The sequence below is a fragment of the Denticeps clupeoides genome, chromosome 14 (assembly GCF_900700375.1).
Source record: "Denticeps clupeoides chromosome 14, fDenClu1.1, whole genome shotgun sequence".
Taxonomy (NCBI): Eukaryota; Metazoa; Chordata; class Actinopteri; order Clupeiformes; family Denticipitidae; genus Denticeps; species Denticeps clupeoides.
Window position 1 is genome coordinate 1,359,010 of NC_041720.1, and position 14,807 is coordinate 1,373,816.

The following is a 14,807-nucleotide window of genomic DNA, read 5'->3' on the forward strand; positions in this document are numbered from 1 at the left end:
CCAAAACCCGTTCCTCCCGGGTCCCGAGGTAGGACACCAGATCCTGCAGGCGTGACGGGGTGCGGCCACCTTTACAAGATGGCGGCCTCGTGCATCACACTGCGTCTTCTTCTCCAGGGTTTCACCGCTATGGTTCCTGCCTGTGGTGGAGTTTCTAGATGCTCCACTCTAAACCGTTTGCAGTAAATGAAGTGCAGTTTATGAAGTTAATTAGAATTCTAACGGAATATTGAATATCTCCAGAGTCTCATGCTGTGCTGCGCAGTTGGTTAGAAGATCAGGTGGCATTTACAGATTTGCATGGAACGATGTGCTGTTGACTTCTTCTTCTTCTGATTGCCTGGACGTGAACTCGGAGTCTTGCAACAGAGCAGATGGGTTTAGTCGGTTTTTTTCAGGCTTCGGCCATTTCCCCCCCCCGAGTGATTTCTTGCCGTCGCGGCTCTTATTGAATTCACTTCACGTTGTGCGGGAGGAGGGCTGAAGCCCTACGTATCCTGTTTGACTTGACCTCTGTATATATTCCCCCTTTCCAAGCAAACAAAACCCTGGGGTGTGTTGGTGGACCATACCAACCTTGGCGGGAGGACGGGGGTCGGGGCTGGACCGCCAACTGGTCCACTGGTCACCGTCTCAGATCCCAAAACCCCATGCCGACCCCGATAATCCAACGTGTTTTCTGCAGCCGGTTGGCGTGCGTGTGGAGGCTGTGCCACCCACCACATGAGATCATACGGTGCTTCAGGAGCTTTTCTGTTTTTTTACCCTGGACTCTTTGCACAAAATCACTTTACTTTTTTTTTTTTTATCTTATACATCGTCTTTCACTCATTTGCACACCTTCACCCCACCTGTTACACATATTTTTTGTTAAAGATGTAAAAGTGTAATATTTGGTCATGTTTGCAATATTTGCATATTGGTTCATTGTATACTTGCAACATTGGCAATATTGAGGTCTATAGCAGTCGCAAAAAGCATTTCACTGCACATCATACCATGTATGTGACAAATAAAATTTGAATTTGGTCAAAGCTGCGTCTCTGAAAATAATGGCACCTAGTCATTCAACCTTCGTCCAGACTTCTCTATATTGGGCCGAGTTTGGTAAATCTGGTATACAGCGATGTCTTCACCTAAAGGAACGAGTGGAGAACCCTTCAGCAGCAGCAGGTAAGGTTTAATCACGCTTTAATTCTGGCGCCCGCTGCATGATCGGGTCTCAGCGAGACGACTTCTACGCCCCGGTGTGGGATCTGCACCATTTGCCGCGACCATACGTGCACCCTATTAGGACCTATTACAGGTATATAAATGGAAAGCTACTTCATCCCATGAGCATGATGAGCAGAAAAAAAAAACTGACCAGTGGCCAGACAGAAAAAGATCAGCTGTAAATGAATCTGGACCGTCAGCGGACCTGCTGGTAGCAACGAGCATCGAGGAGGACATCCTCTCCTCCAGAATCACCTCCGAGGTAGCGGCGCTGGAGCGTTCGGTACCCGGAGGGCCGCGGGTACCTTCTTGTTTGGTAAGCAGCCTTCAGGACGGGCCGGTGGAAACATTGCGCAACGCCCGAGGAGAGAACCGGTGCACCGGTGCTGCTCTGCAGAGGCTTTGAAGGCCACGATGGAACGAACCACTGGAAGAAAACCATCGTCATTAACGGCAGGAAGAAGCGGCCAGTAACCATACCCGTTGAGATGGTTGGCAGAAGCCAAGAGTGTGACATGCTGTCCTCACATCAATAGTTTGAGCCTCGGATATGAGAACGCGTTGCCTTGTTTACATTTTTTTGTTTACCGCATAACCTCACGTGTGTCACGTGTGACCCGCAAATTGTCCGTTTTTGTACGTTTCATTCTGGAAATGGGCCGCTGGAGCTAATCACGCCGCAGGGCGTGTACCGTAACCCTACACCGTCCAGCCATTACGTTATAACTACTGACCAGTGACGTTAAAACGGTTTCCTGGTTGCGGGTGGAGCATACGAGGCAGTTTAATCAAGATCCAATTAATGAAGAAAGACGGTTCCGATGCAACGGTGCATCACAGATTGTTGCATGTGATCGATTCAAGGTGTTGCCGTGGCCTCCATGGAGCCATCAAGGCGCCATCATGCAGATCCCGCAGCAGGCACCTTCAGAGCTCTAGCGAAGTCCACACCTGCGCGGGTCACGGCTGTTCAGGTGGCACGAGGGGGACCAGCTCCATATTAGGTGGGTGGGTCATCACGCCGAATGGGCCGGTGGGAGCCGTCCATCTGCTGTCAAATCTCAGATTAATGTAACTAGTCATAATAGGACATTTCCCTCATCAACCGCAGCCTATGCGCGTCCTCGTACTCAACCGCACCGCCAACGAGTGTGACAAGCGTTGCCAGGAAACCACCGTTCACACACAAAACGGCGGGCTAATTGAGAGCCCTAATTGGCCGAGGAGCCCCTTTTTTTGGCCAAAAACAACCCCCCGATCTTCTCAGTATTTCCCTGGCGGACGTCAGCACGATCCCTCCGGTTATTACCTCGCCGCGCCTTATTGCACGCTATCACGCGGGCCGTCCGTGGAGCGGAATTAAAAACAAACATGTTTTGAGGCGATTGGAGCCGGTAAAGCACCTCGTAAATCCCCACTCCCTCGCGCTCGAGTTCATTTCCCCCGGCCCGGGCCGCGATTTACGGCGCGTTTTATGGCGCCCGCCGCCTCGCCTCGCGCGGTTTTACACGTACGGTGCCCACCGAGAGCAAACAGCGCGCGGGCCCGTAACCGCGGCGACAGGTGGCCCGCCGTGCGATGGGGGCAATATGGGCCGGCCGGGGCCGCCGCCCGCCGATTGGCCTGGACAGATTGCGGCCAAACGGACCGCGGCCATCTGGCCGCACTCGAGGCGTGCCACGCAGCCCGCTGGGCGCCATTTTACCCCCATACGGTGTTCCTAATGCGATGCTCGTCTACGCCAAGAGCGGTAGCACCTACTGCATTGATGGCACTGGGGCAGTGGTGGCCTAGCGGTTAAGGAAGCGGCCCCGTAATCAGAAGGTTGCCGGTTCGAATCCCGATCCGCCAAGGTGCCACTGAGCAAAGCACCGTCCCCACACACTGATACCCGGGCGCCTGTCATGGCCGCCCACTGCTCACTCAGGGTGATGGTTAAATGCAGAGGACACATTTCACTGTGTGCACCGTGTGCTGTGCTGCTGTGTATCACAATGACAATCACTTTACTTTTTTTTTTTTTTCATTAGACCAAGAAGCGACGCCTGCTCATTTACATTTACGACATTTGGCAGACGGCCGTATCCAGAGCGACTTACAACGTGCTTCCATGTCACCATGGATGAAGTGACCAGTTCTGGTTCACCAGGACCCCCAACTATGAATACAATCTTTTTATTCACTCTGTTCTAGTTTCTATACAGAAGAAGGTTACAAGTTCATCTAAATCTTCTCTAAAGAGGAAGGTCTTGAGCTGCCGTGTGAAGGTGCTCAGTGACTGAGCTGGAAGTTCATTCCACCACCGAGGGGCCAAGACGGAGAAGAGTCTAGATGAGCGTCTTCCTTTTACCTTCAGAGATGGAGGGACCAGGCGAGCAGTACTGGAGGCTCGGAGTATACGAGGTGCAGTGCGAGGTGTAATAAGGGCTGTGAGGTAGGATGGTGCTACTCCATGTTTGGCTTTGTAGGCCAGCATCAGTATTTAGAACCTGATGCCTGCAGCTACTGGGAGCCAGTGGAGGGAACGTAGCAGAGGGTTGAAGATCAGTCGTGCTCATGACCCGAGACCAAGTCCAGATGTTTTAGAATCTGGGATTTTGAGACATCCCGTATTTCCTACAGACCAGGTCTTTGTGCTCCACTGTGACCTTCTGTACTTCGAAATGCAAGAAATGCTCGTTGTCTGTATATATTTCTGAAGTCTAGAAGATTTATAACGCTTTAATACACTTCGTTTAAAAAGGGGAGGAGCCTGTGGGCATGATTGACAGCTCTCGTAATTTAAACCCGCTCCTGTCAATGCGTGACATGAATGGACCCAGCGCAGCGTCCCTTTCTCCTACGTTTCCCTCCACTCTCTACAAACATGGCCACGCCCACTACCGACACCAACATGCAGACGATCAGCTTTCTGATGGGCGAACTGGTGAACGTTTGACCCTCTTCTGAGCCACATGTATGTTCTGGACCGTATTTGACGTAGAGAAACGGACGCGACGCTGTCGTTCTGACCTAGACGCGAGGAAGGGAAGTGGTGTAGACGGCGGGGACGGAAGTAGCCCCCGATCATATCACCGTGTCTCACCATGGGGCAACAGAGGACGACAGGAAGTCCACCAGGATCTGAGGCCGGGCCTGAAAGAGCCTTCAGTGATGGAGGAGGACCGATCATCATTGGAACGTATAAAAAGAAAAAAGAAAAGATTCAACCCGTTTCGGTCAGCGCGTGAAGGTTTGCGTTGAGATGACCGACGTGAAGCTCGCCGACTCCTTCGTCCAACACGGTAGAAAAATCCGTGAAAAAGTGACGAGGTGACCGAACGTACTGGCCGCTTCAGGCCCACCAAGCCAACGAAACCAAATTGGCGTCCTGCATTGTCGGCCTGACAGGTGTGCAAATATGGAGCGGCGACCGTTCACAAGGCCGCGGCCATAAACAGCTCCGCAAACACGGCTGGCCGTGTCCTCGCGTCCTCGCGTCCTCGCCAACAGCGCGTTTAAAGCGAGGACGGGCCGGGGAGGCGCTATCTCGACGTCCACAGCGTGCACAACGTAAATCACGTCGGCCTCGATGCCAGGCTCGCCATCGCCTCAGCGCGTCTCCATCACGCTGTGGTTAGGGATGGGCGGGGTCACGGAGAACTGCGAGAACAGAGCGAAACTGAGCAGGAGGCGGTCATTACGAGCATCACTGTCATTATTAATATGTCCCAGGGTCCAAAATGGGAGCAAGTCCGCGGTCGGCTTGACCCATTTTCATTTGGAATTCCATGAACTCATTTTGACTTGTAGCCTGACTCCTCATTTTGCGGGGATATGAAATACGAACGTCCAACATTCCAAAAATAAATGTGAATATATTTAGAATAGTGATGATTGTTATTGTAGTTATGGCTGCAGGGTGGATCTTCATCTACACACACACACACACACACACTGCCAGTAAAGTGGAGAGAAATAAGAGCACTTATTTCCAATACGATTATTAAAATGGGGTTTGCGTTACAGAAGAAGAAGTTCACATGCAAATCGCATGTATTAAAAAAAAAGAAAAAGAATAATTCGAGAGTCTGACGAGCCGAAGCTCATCGGGAACCGCAAGGTTAATTGTCGCGCTCTTAATGAAGAGCCCCGCCTCGTTCTGAGAAGGCGCGGACTAATTATTCCTCTTATTTCTATTAACATCGCGCTGTAGTAATAATAATAATTATTATTATTTTTATTATTAATAATAATGTCCCGCGCGCCCCCGGCGCTTCCCACGGGGTCGCGCGCACGCGGCTCGTTAATAAAAAGCGGGTTAACTTTCCCGCGCGAAAAGTAAACCCGAAAAAAAACAAAAAAACAAAAACAACCGAGTGGAGCATCGCGATCGTCATCATCATCATCATCATCACCATCACCGTGAAATCTGGACGCGCTTGTCGACGCGGGGAGGGACCATGTGAAGGGGGCGGGGTCTGCGGGGACGGCCAGTTTATATACCGGGACGCGCGGACCACAAAGCCAGTATAAAAAGCGGGGGAGGCGCGGCGCGGAGAGGAGAGAAGGAGAGAAGGAGAGAAGAAGGAGAAGAAAGTTGGATAAACCGCCCTTCCGCTGGAAGTAACCTGGACGTTTCCGATGCGCCCGGCGCGCGTCCGAGCCACGCAGCGCGGCGGCGCGCAGGAATATACGCACCCCCGGAATTAGGGGCGCCCCGCGATCCCCGGGGATATAAACTCGACATGGCTGCCTGGTTCGCCTTCGCCGTCGCGTTGGGCGCGACGTTGTTGACGCAGGTAACGCAGAACCGAACCGAACCGGACGGACGGGAGGTGACCGTGAATGACACCCAGATGCATTGTGCGCTGTTGTCCCCCCTTCTTGCGTCCCGCAGATCCGCGGCTCCGGGGTGTTCGAGCTCGACCTCCGCGAGTTCCGGAACGGCGGCGGCGCGCTGGCCAGCGGCGCGTCCTGCGCGCCCGACTGTCGCACCTTTTTCCGGGTGTGCCTGAAGAACTACCAGGCGGTGGTGTCGCCGGGCGACTGCATCTTCGGCAGCGCCGTCACGCCGGTGCTGGGCTCCAACTCGTTCCGGCCGCCGCGCAGCCCCGTCCGGCTGCCCCTCGCCTTCGCCTGGCCGGTGAGCGGCGCCCCGGGTCCCCCGCGTCCCCCGACCTGTACACCCGTGTCCACTAAACGAGGTTCTTTTGCCCGCAGGGCTCGTTCTCGCTGATCGTCGAGGCTTGGCACTCGCCCTCCGCGGATCTACCTGTGGGTAGGTGCAAAGCGCGCCCTCGCCGCCAGGGGGCGCCGCCACTCGCACCGCAATTCGACTTCCTCCGCTGTGTTCCTGGCGTGGGAAAGCGCCACGGATGCCTACACGCTTACACGAATGCACGTTGTCGTCGTCGTGGTCGCCGGTAATTGCGCGACGTGTGACCCGTTCTTGCCTGACCCGCAGACACCGGCGACCGCGGCCTGCTGATCGGCCTGTTCGCCGTGCAGAGGAGGCTGGACGTCGGTCCCGACTGGTCCCCGGACGTGCAGGCGTCCCGCCACACGGAGCTGCGCTACTCCTACCGCTTCGTCTGCAGCGACAACTACTACGGCGACAAGTGCTCGAAGAGATGCGCGCCCCGCGACGACCGCTTCGGCCACTACAGCTGCGGGCCGGACGGCCAGCTGTCCTGCCTGGCCGGGTGGAGGGGGGAGTACTGCGAAGAACGTAATAACCCGCACTTATACACCCATTATTATACACATTATTAATATATGTGAGATAACGTAATAACCCGCACTTATACACCCATTATTATACACATTATTAATATATGTGAGATAACGTAATAATCCGCACTTATACACCCATTATTATACACATTATTAATATATGTGAGATAACGTAATAATCCGCATTTATACACCCAATATTATACACATTATTAATATATGTGAGATAACGTAATAACCCGCACTTATACACCCATTATTATACACATTATTAATATATGTGAGATAACGTAATAATCCGCACTTATACACCCATTATTATACACATTATTAATATATGTGAGATAACGTAATAATCCGCATTTATACACCCAATATTATACACATTATTAATATATGTGAGATAACGTAATAACCCGCACTTATACACCCATTATTATACACCACATTATTATACACATTATTAATATATGTGAGATAACATAATAACCCGCACTTATACACCCATTATTATACACCACATTATTATACACATTATTAATATATGTGAGATAACGTAATAATCCGCACTTATACACCACATTATTATACACATTATTAATATATGTGAGATAACGTAATAATCCGCACTTATACACCACATTATTATACACCACATTATTATACAGAACATTATTAATATATGTCAAGATAACGTAATAACCCGCACTTATACACGACATTATTATACAGGACATTATTAAACACATTATTAATATATGTCAAGATAAGGTAATAATCCACACTTATACACCACCTTATTATACACAATATATTAATATATGTCGAGATAATGAGGGAAATTTTGTCACGCAGGAGAAAAGTTCCTTCGGTAAAAGTTGCGCCCTCCGTTTTATTCTTTGTTTACCACACCTCCCTCTCTCTCTCTCTACTTCGCTCCATCTCTCCCTCTGTCTGTCTCTCACTCCATCTCTCCCTCTCTCTCGCTCCTCTCTCTCCCTCCCTATCCCTCTCTCTGTTTCTCGCTCCCTCCCTCTCTCTCTGCGTCTCTCGCTCCTCTCTCCCTCCCTCACTCCATCTCTTGCTCCATCTCTCTCTCTGTGTCTCTCGCTCCTCTCTCTCCCTCCCTCGCTCTATCTCCCTCTCTCTCTGTCTGTGTCTCTCGCTCCTCTCTCTCCCTCCCTCGCTCCATCTCCCTCTCTCTCTGTCTATGTCTCTCGCTCCTCTCTCTCTCTCTCTCTCTCGCTCCCTCTCTCTCTCCCTCGGAGGGGTAATTTAATCCGGCGCGAGCGTCATCGGAGGAGGCTGGCCCCGCACGCGCCGGGTTAATCGCGCCATTATTATCCGCCACGCGCCACCAAATTGCCGGGGCCGCTATTGTTGGGAGGGGGGGCGGCAGCTGCAAACATGGCCGACAATGGGGGCAGCTGTCTGCTATTGAGACGCGAGCATCTGTTGCGCCCCCCTCTGCCCCGCCCACAAGAGAGGGGAAAAAATAAAAATCGATGGCGAACGGCGTGCTGGCCAGAAACCGCTGCCGGGGTGCATTGTGGGCCAGGCCCTGCCGCTTTAGAGGCGCTCATCACAAGTCGCGTAACGTGAAAAGCTTGTGTGATTCCGCTCACGTGTCCCTCGTCTCGGTTCTCTTGCAGCGATCTGCTCGGACGGCTGCAGCACCAGGAACGGGACGTGCTTCAGACCCGGGGAGTGCGTGTAAGTCCCCGATCCCTGGGACTCTGGGGTCGTGTCTGGAGGCGCCCTGAACTCCTGACCCCAGGCTTTTAGTGGAGCGCAAAGTGCCGCGCCGGTTCACGGCACGCTTTGCTTTTTTTTGTCCCCTTTGCAGATGCAGGGAGGGCTGGCAGGGCAAGTTCTGCGACGAGTGCAAGAAGCACCCGTCCTGTAAGCATGGCACGTGCGAGCAGCCGTGGCAGTGCAACTGCAAGGAGGGCTGGGGAGGAATCTACTGCGACCTGGGTAGGAATGTCACACGCTCTTTACTGGTCTTACGTATTGGACTTTACATTTCGCCCTTATCCAGAGCGACTTACAGTCAGTAGATACAGGGACAGTCCCTGTGTCCTGCTCAGGGACAGTGTCCTGCTCAGGGACACGATGGTAGTAAGTGGGGTTTGAACCTTGGTCTTCTGGATCATAGGCCAGTGTGTTACCCCACTAGGCCACTACCAGCCTCCTACTTTACCAGGACCCGTAGCTCCATGATGCATCTTGTTCATTTGGGCTTGGACGCTATAAACTTGAACTTGACAACCTTTGTCACAGTGTCATCTTTCAAGTTGTTTTCAGTCGTAACACGGCATTGGGTGGCAGTAGCCTAGTGGGTTTTATACTCACCTATGAAGACCCAGGTTGGAACCCCCACTTACTACCATTGTGTCCCTGAGCAGGACATGTAACCCCGAGTGTCTCCAGGGGGACCGTCCCTGTCATGTCTAGGTAAGGGCGTCTGGTAAATGCATTGATTGATGGGCACTGCCACCATTCAAAATATTTTCTATAAATTACAGCTATTTGCATTTCAGAAATCAGAAAAAATGTCCCTAAACTCTTACGCCAAGTTTCCTTCCAACAATTGGACACATGCTTAAAATACGACTTGCCTCACTCACCAGACCTCAACTTCTGCACGCATCACAAGCCTTGCGTGAACGGAGCCACCTGCATGAACACCGGGCAGGGCAGCTACACGTGCTCCTGCCGGCCGGGCTTCACCGGGGTCAACTGCGAGTTCGAGGTCAAGGAGTGCGACAGTAACCCCTGCAAGAACGGAGCCCTGTGCACAGTAAGCGGCTTTATTTAGAATAAATAAACCATGCGTTTTTGCAGGAAACACACAGCCAGGAACATTGGGTGGAGTAGGTGTTCATTTCGGTTCCGCAAGGACAAACTTCTGGGCCTCAGGGAATCTTAAGTGAACCCTAGAAGAAGAAGTGAAGTGATTGTCATTATGATACAGCACAGCACAGGGTGAAACGTGTCCTCTGTTTTTAACCATCACCCTGAGTGAGCAGTGGGCACCATGACAGGCACCCGGGGAGCAGCGTGTGGGGACGGGACCTTCATCAAGGGGACTTCAGTGGCACCTTGGCGGGCCGGGATTCGAACTGGCAACCTTCTGATTACAGGGGCCACTTCCTTCACCGCTAGGCCACCACTGCATGAGGGCCAATAAGAGACAAATAATACATGCTCCACCTTTCAACTGTGGGTCCGTTTTGAAAGTGAAGTGATTTTCATTGTGATACACCGTGTGCAGCACAGCACACGGTGCACACAGTGAAATTTGTCCTCTGTATTTAACCATCACCCATGGTGAACAGTGGGCACCATGACAGGCGCCCGGGGAGCAGTGTGTGGGGACAGAGCTTTGCTCAGCGGCACCTCGGCGGTTCGGGATTCTGATTACGGGTACTTAATTTTGCGCGAGTCGGTCAAAGGTCTCCTCTCCCGGCAGGACTTGAACCCAGGCTACAGCTGCACCTGTCCGGACGGGTACGAGGGATCGCACTGCGAACACAGCCTGCTCACCTGCGCCGACTCCCCCTGCTTCCACAACGGCCGGTGCCGGCCCAGGGACTCCGGCCGCAGCTACGCCTGCGACTGCCCTCGCGGCTACACCGGCCTCAACTGCGAGAAGCGGGTGGACAAGTGCCTGACTCTGCCCTGTACCAATGGTACGTCTTTGTCGAGTCTGTACGCCATTTACCAGATTCCATTATCCACAGCGACTTACAGTCAGTAGTTACAGGGACAGTCCCCCCTGGAGACACTCAGGGTTAAGTTTCTTGCTCAGGGACAAGATGGTAGTAAGTGGGGTTTGAACCTGGGTCTTCTGGTTCATAGGCGAGTGTGTTACACACTAGGCTACTACCAGCCTACCTTCTCGAATTGGTCCCCCCAGAACAACAGGAATCGGCCCGCATCTGGCAACCATTGTCCTCTGATCTAAACAACGGAATGTGAAACGCGGACCGCAATCCGCAGTAAGGAACGTCCGCCGGGGTCTGTGTAGTGCGAGCGCGCTGGGCGCGGCCCAGATGTAACGGTTGTCTCTCCGCTCGACAGGAGGCCTGTGCGTAATCCACGGCGGGAACCGGGTCTGCAGCTGCCGGACGGGCTTCACCGGCCAGCGGTGCGAGATCAACGTCAACGAGTGCGCCGGCAGCCCCTGCCTGAACGGCGGCACGTGCCTGGACCGCATCAACGACTACGCCTGCGCCTGCACCCAGGGCCACGCCGGCCGCAACTGCGAGCGCGAGGCCGCCGAGTGTCCGGCCAAGCCCTGCCTCAACGGGGGCTCCTGCTTCGCCGTGCCCGGCAACGCCCCCATCTGCCTCTGCCCCGTGGGCTTCACCGGCCACCACTGCGAGTACTTTGCCGTCACGCTGCCCAGCATGAACTCCAGGGGCAGCCAGGACGGCTTCCAGTGGACGGCCGTGCTGACGGCGGTGGTGATGGTGGTGCTGCTGGTGGTGCTCTGCATGTTCTTCATCGCCCTCCGGCACATCTGCGCCCAGAGGCGGCGTGAGGGCGGCGACGGTGAGGCCATGAACAACGTTTCGGACGTCCAGCGGGACAACCTCATCCCAGCCTCACAGCTGAAGAACACCAACAAGAAGGTTGGCCTGGAGGTGGACTGCACCTCGGAAAAGTCCAACCACACACACAAGAACTTCCACTTGGACTACAACTCCTCGAAGGATATAAAGGACGGCCAGTTACGGGACGACAAAACTTACAATTACGAGAAGAGTTTAGAAGAGAAAGTACCACTAAGTAGAATGTGCAGGTGAGAAAGAAAACCTCCGTTTCGGTCCATCTCATGAAATCTGAAACCCGCTCGTAATTATAGCTGGACGTGAACACACACACACACACACACACTCACTCAGAGTGGGTGTAGAGAGAACAATTCCAAGTACCAGAACGCTTTGGAGCAGGGACGACTTCGTAACGTCCGCTGGGGCGGGTGGTTTTCGGGGACGTTTACGCTGTAACGTGGATTGGTCTGCTTTTTGTGTGCTTGCAGTGAAAAGCCGGAGTGTAGGATATCCACGATATGTTCCCCGAGAGACTCCACATACCAGTCGGTGTTCGTAATAGCAGAAGAGCGGCGGGAATGTGTCATCGCGACCGAGGTAAGTATTTCTCCGTGATTTAAGGGTGGAAGTCCTTTTGTCCAAAATTCCCACAACCCTGCGTGTTATATCTCCGACACGTCCATTGAATTGGGGTTTCCGGACTGCCGGCTGCAGTATAAGAATCCCCCGCTCGCTCGCTCTCTCTCTCTCTCTCTCCCAATCTGCCCAGCGAACACAATCGAGCTTTTGCGGATGTTGCCAAGCCAAACAGATGGGTGATAGCGGCCCCCCGGCTTCAGCAGATAACATAACGTGCTCCATACTATTCACTTGGCCTGGTTCTCCTGGGACTTGCGCGGGTGCCAAGTTCTCACAGCGCCTCTTAAATCAGCTGCCGCTCTCTCGCTCTCCCTCTGCAGGTATAAAGAAAGGAGACGAAGAAACGGAGGACGCGGCGGTCGCGGCGGACGTTTCCCATTCCTCTGGATTGTTTACAAGGGAACGGAGAAACGAAGCAAGTCCGCCGCTGTCCGGAGAACGAGCAGAAGGCGGCTCGGGGGAATGGACGCGGCGGTTGGAGTTTGCGTTTCGCCGCGGACGAGCGGCCGTTGGAATGACTGTAAATGTACAGAGACACGGTGAGACTCTTGGCAGCGCCGAGCACCTTTCCAGCGCCTCGTTGGAGTAATCATGGACCCGTTCTGCGGCCAACCAATCAACGTCCACACCCAGCCAGCATTGTGAGCTATGCAAAGAAGGCAGAGTACAATGGAGCTCTCTCAGTCTCTCTCTCAGTCTTTGAATCACAAAATATTGAACACTGAGCGCTATGAATGTCTGAAGAACTTCCACCGTCCGCGGTGAAGATCGTATGCAGCCCAAAACCACAACGAAGCCTTAAATCCGGAGCTCAATTCGTGCCCCTGGTCCTCTTGGATCATTTGCACTACAAGGGACCCGGAACTACGACACTGTACTGTGCCAGCAGGATCCAAGAGGAAGTCCAATTCACCTTTAATTTTTTTTTTTTTTTACATATGGCCCATAAATATGGATAGAAAGAGAAAAAAAAGTAACTCGAACCACAGACTGCCTATAATTACTTTTTAAAAAAAACATGATAATGTAAAAGAAGAAAAAAATTAACTTTAAATGACTTTCAAGAGTTAATTTAAATTAAGACACACTGCTCTTTATATGTTTTATAATATTATTTTGTATATAATGCATATTTATAAGGACCAAACATCTGAAGAATAAACAAAAAGAAATCAGATTTGTGCTTTGGAAATTGGCATTACTTTTCATGCTGTGTCTGTTACCACGGCGACATGCCATTTATTATTTGTTCTGGTTAGTGTGATAATATTTTTTGACCGAAGTTGTAGGACCGACCGGCTCCCTCTGATCCGTCCGTTCCCCCAACACAAGACAATTATCGGTGGAGAAAAAAGTCCTCGCACCCCCAAACGCCCGCCCCTTCTCCACTTTTAAATTGGCTTGAAATTCAAATCCGTTGCCTCGGATACAGCCCCCTCGAGCTGGAAATTGTGAAACAAAGACAGCCGAGCGGCGAGAAGGAAAAAACAAAAAAAAAACAAAACCAGATGCCCCAGGGTGCGACCCCGCGCCGCCATAAAAACAGCGGCATATGCCACCCTCACTCAGCGGGTAGCTGGGTGCCCGTAAAAAAAATAAATAAAAAATCGTGCCAAGGTCCCGGCTTCCCTTCGGGGTTCGAGGTGACGTCTCGGGCGCGGCGGCCGAGACAAAAGGCCTTGGTGGGGCGCGGAGAAGCCACCGGCGCACAGATGGGCTTCGAGGTAAAAAGTCACCGTCAAAAAAGAAAACTTTTATTGGCCCGTCAGAGCAATCTGCCGCATGCGTTATTTATAGTGACTGTTCAGGACGGGGTCGCGTCGTGGGGTCACCACTGTGCCCGGTGACGGTCGGGGGTAAAACCGCCACTATTCACCACTTTTCTCAATGGGCAGCCGAAAAACACACTTGTTATCGCGGTAATTAGTCATCTGCTAAAGCCTTTGAGCTGCCTGCAACCTGTTCCTCGACCCCACCCACCAGCCAGTGTGTGTGTGTGTGTGTGTGTGTGTGTGTGTCCCAGCTCCCTGTTTCTGGGTCCCCGCCGCATGGCCAAGCATTTCTCATTGTGTTATAATCACAGCATCCTGTTTGTGACCCAGTGACATCATTTCCCGCTTCCTGCCTGGTTTAGAAAAAAAAAAAAATACAGAACATGTCGGCGCTGGCCAGATATTTTTCTCACGCATCTCTCTTTGCCGCCGGCGTGGATGTTTTACCAACAGGGCAAATGTCTGAACGATCATTTATATTTCGCATCAATGGACATTCGTTCAGTGCGACTTGCAATCAGCAGCGCCAGGGACAGTCCCCTGGAGAGGGGACACAATGTTGTAGTAAGGGGGTACATTATTCTCCACGCATGATATGACGAATTGTCCTTATTTAAGAGGCCTGCGGTGGACCGTTGGGGCGTTTATAATTAATTGAGCCCCGGCCGTTTGTTGCAGTAGCGATTAATTAACGCTAGAGGTCAGCAGTGAGCACACAGGCGGTGGTCTCATAGCAAGGCTGGGTATTTGCTCAAAATGCATTTGTGCATTAAGGAGAAATTCGTTTAAATTAAGCAACAGTCTGGTGCAAGTCCAGCCACTGCTCTGAAAGTCAGACAGAATTCGGGGCGCCTGTAGCTTGCGGCCGAGTGGAGGTGACTGGGATGGAGAAAGGACGACACGA

The 14,807-nt window shown here is 52.3% G+C and overlaps 1 protein-coding gene across 1 annotated transcript; it reads left to right on the top strand.

The window, feature by feature from the left end:
* The first annotated feature begins 5,741 nt into the window (after positions 1–5,741).
* dll4 (delta-like 4 (Drosophila)) lies at positions 5,742–13,308 on the top strand. The gene is made up of 11 exons (XM_029002693.1): positions 5,742–5,996; positions 6,095–6,340; positions 6,418–6,475; positions 6,662–6,925; positions 8,583–8,643; positions 8,777–8,907; positions 9,564–9,733; positions 10,406–10,625; positions 11,017–11,740; positions 11,981–12,089; positions 12,452–13,308. Exons 1-11 carry the CDS (start codon positions 5,943–5,945, stop codon positions 12,455–12,457), a joined length of 2,043 nt encoding a protein of 680 aa, XP_028858526.1. The 5' UTR covers positions 5,742–5,942; the 3' UTR covers positions 12,458–13,308.
* The last annotated feature ends 1,499 nt before the right edge of the window (positions 13,309–14,807 follow it).